The sequence below is a fragment of the Ascaphus truei genome, chromosome 17 (assembly GCF_040206685.1).
Source record: "Ascaphus truei isolate aAscTru1 chromosome 17, aAscTru1.hap1, whole genome shotgun sequence".
Taxonomy (NCBI): Eukaryota; Metazoa; Chordata; class Amphibia; order Anura; family Ascaphidae; genus Ascaphus; species Ascaphus truei.
The window spans coordinates 34602154-34608798 of record NC_134499.1 but is presented as its reverse complement, the minus strand read 5'-3'; the positions used below and the strand labels follow the sequence as shown (position 1 = coordinate 34608798).

General features: G+C 35.4%; 1 protein-coding gene across 2 annotated transcripts; it reads right to left on the bottom strand.

Annotated features, from left to right (window-relative positions):
* Positions 1-201: 201 nt before the first annotated feature.
* Positions 202-5783, bottom strand: FEZF2 (FEZ family zinc finger 2). 2 transcript variants are annotated; one of them, XM_075574775.1, is made up of 5 exons: positions 5518-5783; positions 4425-5264; positions 3767-3901; positions 3444-3576; positions 202-2558 (listed from the first exon to the last, which is right to left on the bottom strand). In XM_075574775.1, exons 2-5 carry the CDS (start codon positions 5211-5213, stop codon positions 2302-2304), a joined length of 1314 nt encoding a protein of 437 aa, XP_075430890.1. In that variant the 5' UTR covers positions 5214-5264; positions 5518-5783; the 3' UTR covers positions 202-2301. The 2 variants fall into 2 exon arrangements, with proteins under 2 accessions (XP_075430890.1, XP_075430889.1); XM_075574774.1 differs by having other exon boundaries at positions 4425-5782.
* Positions 5784-6645: the final 862 nt, after the last annotated feature.

Here is a 6645-nt window from a genome sequence, read left to right as displayed (position 1 = left end):
TTTGCTTGTTGTTTGTGTGCCTTGTTAACATACATCAGATTTAGCCAATGCAATTCAGAGTGTGCACACAGGAACAGCCTGCTCAAAAAAAGAACTCTGATATCCATTAAGGCAGCAATAGTACTTTCCCCTTTATCTTCTAATATGTAAAGCATGTGACAATGTATCATTCTACATTCTTACCCAAAATGGCAATCGTTTGATGCTCCTGTTATAAATCTGTCAAACATAACCTAACATAATGGCCACCTTTCAGTTTCAATCAATCCTTCAGTCAGTGTAACTCAACAGCTACAATGTATTTGTATTGTTACAGTTTACAGCTCAAACTGGTGGAAACATTGGCAACAAATTATCACAAGCAGGAAAGTGTTACAAATGCACTGCTGGGGAGGTGGGTTAAACCCTGCTATAGAAATCAAAGGATGTAATTGAGTATCATAATAAAAAAAATGAAGAAAAAAAAACAGTCACTATTATATAATTCTACAGAACTGGTTTATTTATTTAAAAAAACATATAAGATTTCACCTGTTTTGCTGCTTTAAGCAAATAAAATACCCATCATCTTATTCCACCTGCTCACTACTACAAATATTGTCATGTTGAGGAATTCTGGCTGACAAGCATGTATAAGGAAAAAGGGTTCATTTATCTATTTAACCCTATCTGATTACATTGGCCCTTATACCACATATACTGTTAAGGATAAGGAATTCCATGTCCATTTCCCAGCACTTCTATCAGCATTTAGCTGCTCTGCTAGGTAAGAAAGGCAATCCCCTGAACGTATTACTCAGTGCAGACAATTTCTACAGCCCTTATTTTCATTATTATTGGCCAACTTGGTGTGAGCAACACGCACACAGACACCCATCTCGGTCTTTTGTATTAGCTAGAATAATATTCCTTCAAAATACGTGATTAGAATAGATAGTGTTATATTAAGAACACAGAAAGATGTCAAATGCATGTCTGTTGTAATCCAAGTACTTGATTATCCTTATTCTGGTCAAAAAGGGTTAATATGGCTTGGGCACCTAATGGGAATGATTAGATGATTTGTGTAATGCTTTTTGAAGGGTCTGTGTTTTCTCTCTTAATTTGGGTCATTACTCAGAAATGTAAGCGTGGGATCATTTTGTCAGCACACTAGGAAAGATAGCTCTTTTGCAAATTGCTTAAATGCATCTTAATTAAGAGACTTGTATGTTACATGTTCTATAAAAAACGCCAAAAAATAAAACCTCACAATTACCATTGTTGTTGTTTTTTTTATACCACTTGCCATGATGTGGATAAAATAACTACATTGTTTTGGTTTAAATAAGAATAATAGTGTAAAATACATACTATCCTAGACTGTGAATTTTTTTCCCAATACCTATTATTTGAATCGATTACAAGCATACCTTATTTTTTATTTTTTTTACCTCAACTGGGTAGTTATCACTTGTATTAGAAATCAAGGCATTAGTACTGTATGTAGTTTCGATTTTAAATCACACACACACACACACACACACACACACACACACACACACACACACACACACACACACACACACACACACACACACACACACACACACACACACACACGTTATTTTGAGGTTTATGCATTGAGTACACAGGAACATATGAACGTTATTTGAAGTTATTTCTATGTGGCTGTTTAAAACAGTCCCTTCTTTAAAACTGGTACAATGCTAGATGTATTTGGAAGGAGAAGAAAAACAGATTACACATCTTTGATTTTTTTTTTTCTTCCATAAATCTATTACCATTTCGCCAGCACAGTGACTTTGAGAAATACCTGTATTGTACGAGGTCTTCTTTTCACTGTGGGAAAATACATCATATGTTAATTTCAAGTCTATTAAAGATTGATACAGTGCTTGCAACTTACACTAGCGTCTTAACAGTAAAGTTAGCCCAGAATCTCATTTTGACAAAGACTGGTGCTAATGTTATGTTTATTGTCATATATTCATTACTTATTCGACTGTACATTAGAATTTTAATTTATATCCATGTATAAAGAGCAATCTGCTGACAGATATTTTACATTTTAAAAGATATGTTAAAACATAATACAAAAGAAAGGTTCCATTGCAAAGTTTTTAAACTTTACAAATCTGGAACTATATTCTTTCACAAAAAAAAAATGTTTACTATTACATAGCATGCTTACAGTTGCAAAATATGCTGGCTTTGATAAATATGTATTTTTGTTGAACCATCCAGCAACTGAAAAGTTGTATATGTCACAGTGCATCACTCTTGCAAAAGATGCAGTCCTTAGCTCTGTGCAGTCCTGGAGATTTCTTTTAAGGAAGATGCAGATGAAACACTATCATGGAGTTTCCTGACATGTTTTTTCAAATCAAAGTTCCTGCAAAAGCCTTTGCCACAAGTGCCACAAGTGAATGGTTTCTTGTCATTGTGTGTGTGCATATGAAAAGTCAAGTTATAAATCTGATGAAAGGCTTTGTTACATATTGTACACTTGTACTGCTTCTCCCCACTGTGAGTCAGTTTATGGTTTTTATAGTTCCCTAGAATAAAACAAGAAAAAAACACAATTTTTAAAAATATATATATATATTTAAAAAAAATCAATACATACTAGTTAATCAGCCTGCTTAAATAATCTCGGGTTTATAATGCATTTACAAGGCATTGTAAAGTACAGCTTCATTAGAAGGATGGGTTCTACAAGTGGGAGCCAAAAAGTTGTCAAACTTGGTTTGCATCAAGCAAATTCAACATACAACTGACAAATTAAAAAATTAGAGGGATGTCAGTGTTTTGACCCAGAGAAATTGAATAACCTTAGTAAAAAAAAAAAAGGCACATCCTATTTATAATAATTTCGTTAACACTGTCAAGAAATATGCTGGATGCGCTCATGCAAGGTAATTAAAAGTTACAAGTGTATTTGAACTTAAAAGAAAAAAATGTCCACGGATTTCTTATTATAGATTTGATAGTTACTCAAGAAAAAAAAGCTTAGTGCATGTTTAAGAATATGCCGCTAAAAATTGCTTGGGCAAAAAAAAAAGTGTTATTCCAGAACATGCTGTTTTGTTAATTGAATCCCACTTAAACGGAAGTGGTAGTTTGTATTTTATCCGCTCAATCTATTTAATTATATAGTAGAAATGTTTTCTAATTAAAGCATGTGTTGGCCAAAATCTAGAAATAACACCAGGGCACATTCAAACGAACATTTGCGTGATCATTAAACTATCAAAATCGTGGACACATTTTCAAATATTATTTTTCTTCACAGGCAGTATATATATTTCCATTTTCTATTGCAGGCGCGTATGTAATAAATTGCCCTTGGAAAATATTGAATGTATTTGAGGAGCACAGTAATAGCCCCAATATATATATATATATATATATATATATATTAATAACTTTTTTATAAATACCTTTTTGGTGAAATCCTTTCCCACAAAATTCGCATACAAATGGCTTGTAACCCGCATGAATTCTAATGTGAGTATTTAAGGTAGAACTCCTGTTGAATGCTTTCCCACACTGGTTGCATTTGTGGGGTTTTTCCTGAAAACAGCAAAAATAAATAAAATAAACTACTGTACAATCAGTTTTACTTTCAGGAATTAATTTCTACACGTGTGCTTCATATTCACATAAAACCATAATACAGAAACTAGCTTAGGACTATGCAAGGTGAAATACAAAGACATCAACATTATTTTGTTTAGAGAAAATAACTGTAAGCTGCCCTTACCTGGGTGTGGATGATCTTGTGCCTGCATAGGGTACTGGCTTGTCGAAATCCTTTGCCACAAACTTTGCAGACAAACGGTCTGGCCCCTGTGTGAACTGGCATGTGTCGTGTTAGATTGTAGTGAGCATTAAAAACCTGAGAAGAAGAAATGAAGAAATAGGTATTGATATAGCTAAAAAAAAATCCATCCATATTGTGCTGCAGTACCGGGAAACCATCATAGTATTTCTGCACTGAAGTATTTCTGCACTGAAGTATTTCTGCACTGAAGGCAGTCAACACCCAAGACTGAATTCCATGCAATTATAAGAGATCACTTAAATAGTATAATAGAGGCTGTTGTATTTGCAGTCAAAACATAATATATATTTTAGACTTGTAGACATATTCTGTAGTTTCCGCAATAGAAAATATATCTCTTAAAATGTTGTCTGAAAATGCATTCTGTTATTTCATATGCAAAATGTATCAAGTACTGTTTGAAATAAGTACCCATCAATTATTGCACAATTGCAAGTGGGATACAACAATTTAACTAAGCTATATTAAATGAGGATATATATATATAAATATAAATATAAATATATATATTAAAAAGTCTATATGTTTTACCATAATTAACAAACAATTTTAGCAATAAGAAAGAGATCCTGCTTACCTTGCCACACACTTCACAGGTAAATATTTTGGGCTTTCCATCTACAGAGCTGGCACTCAATTTATTGTGGTTCTTTGCACTTCTTTCCACTGATAACGCTGTATTCTCTTTCATCACCTGGTCCAGCTGCCCTGGGAGACGCTCCTTATGGGGGTACTGAGGATTTGGAAATTTGTCTGAAGCAAGGCTTGAAAGTTTAGCATTCTCTAATAAGAACAGTTTCTGATGAGCAGATAAAGTAGCTTGTGACTGAGCATTTAAGATGCTGGATGGAATTAGCTGTCCATTCAAAATATCTGAAGGGTGATAAGAAGAGTCCAGGTAGTTAAAATAATATAAAGATCCATTGGTTGGCACCCCGACGGTTTGGTTGATAACCTGAGGTTTAATCACCCTGTTAGTTGGCAGAACTGAATGTCCAATATTTAAATCATTTTTGCAGCATATGCCACAGTTAGACTTGCACAAACCAGTGGAACTGCACACAGGACCCCTCAAGCTGTTCTTCCAGATCTCAGAATAATTCAAGAGGGTTTTAGACTGAATATCGTAACTTAAAGATTGAATTGGGATCATGCATGGAATTGGAGAGCACAGGTTCAGGATTTTCTTAGCCTCTGTCTCTAGTCCGTGGTTTTGTTCAAAAAAAGTAGGTTTGGGGTCTGAAGTCTTCGCCATAATTCTTTCAATGGAGAAGGCCAGTGTCTTGGAGGTGGTAGAAGCCACATTTCTTGCATCATGTCTTTGGCAGGAAGGCATCACTGTCCCCAAAGAAGCCGAGCTCGCCATCCTTGTGGGAACTTGGTGTGAGCAGCAGTCAACTAATCACTCTGGTGCACTCTGCATTCCAGAAAAGCCAGTACACAAATCAATTTAATAAGCAAGTTGCTATTGCCATGTCACCCATTTACATTCAAATGAACATATTCAAGAACAATGGCACCCAGGGGTACCAGATTAATGCTCATTAACCAGTACACACAAAAGTAACAGACAAGGTAGACCTTGTTAGTTAAACCCAACCAATCTATGGATCCCCTATTCAGCCTTCAAACTGGAAATGTTATTGCAAAATGACGATTGAATGAGCTACCTTTCCCCAGCGCAGAGGAGATGCATTGAAGAAATGCTGTGTGGATACACTGTCACATTTTGATAGCAAACATCTTCATCCGCGTGAGATCACTGTCTTTTACATTTAGCTGACATCACATGAAGTCAGAGTCACTTCAAGCAGAATGACATGAAATGCCACCATGCAGCTGTATGTCCTTACCCCAGCCCTGGTTAAGAGAACGAGAAACTCACATAAACACACCAGCAGACAAAGTTTCAGCATGTAAACCTAATTAATGCACGGTCTGCTCATTCACTGAAGCAATGGACACACACACACACACACACACACACACACACACACACACACACACACACACACACACACACACACACACACACACACACACACACACACACACACACACACACACACACACACACTTTACAGATTAATGGATTTTACACTTACAGTTATTCTGAGGTCTATCTATTTGCATATGTTGTATGCGTAGGAGTATAAGATAATGGAGAAACACGTATCTGTAACAACTCATTTATTTCATCTTTGTTTAGGCACCTGTATATCTGTGTACATACTGTATATTAGTTTGTGGGTGCAATTTGTCTGCATGCATATACATGTAAATATAAAAAAGATGCGAGGTTATGTTGAGAGACAGTTGATGGTATACGTTGTCTTTTATAAAATACAGTATGAGTAATAATTGTAATTTAGCATTTTTTTTTCATTTCTATTTTTACCCTTGGATTTTGCATATCTGGTAAGTACGATAAACGCAGCCTGAGAAGAATGTGACCATGGAAGCAGCGTTTCGTTTGATAGATTTCCATAAATGCTTTATCACTTTTTTGAAGACAGTGTTTCAGTCTAGAATTGCTCTCCGAATAATTGCATATTTTTGGGGTGTAGTAAGAGCAATTTAAAATTACACTTTGCCTCAGATGTCTCCTGTTTGTATAATAGAGAAAGTCCAATTTCCACCTGTTTAAGAAGCAGATTGAAATAGCAGAGCCTCCCCTGGATCTTATTAAACGTTTTTCCTCCTAAGACTATTCAGAAGAACCAATTTTCCGAAGTGATTCATAGAGCTCAGTTCTGCCAAAGCAGCTCTTTCACTTTGAGCCACTAAAGCGCTGCATG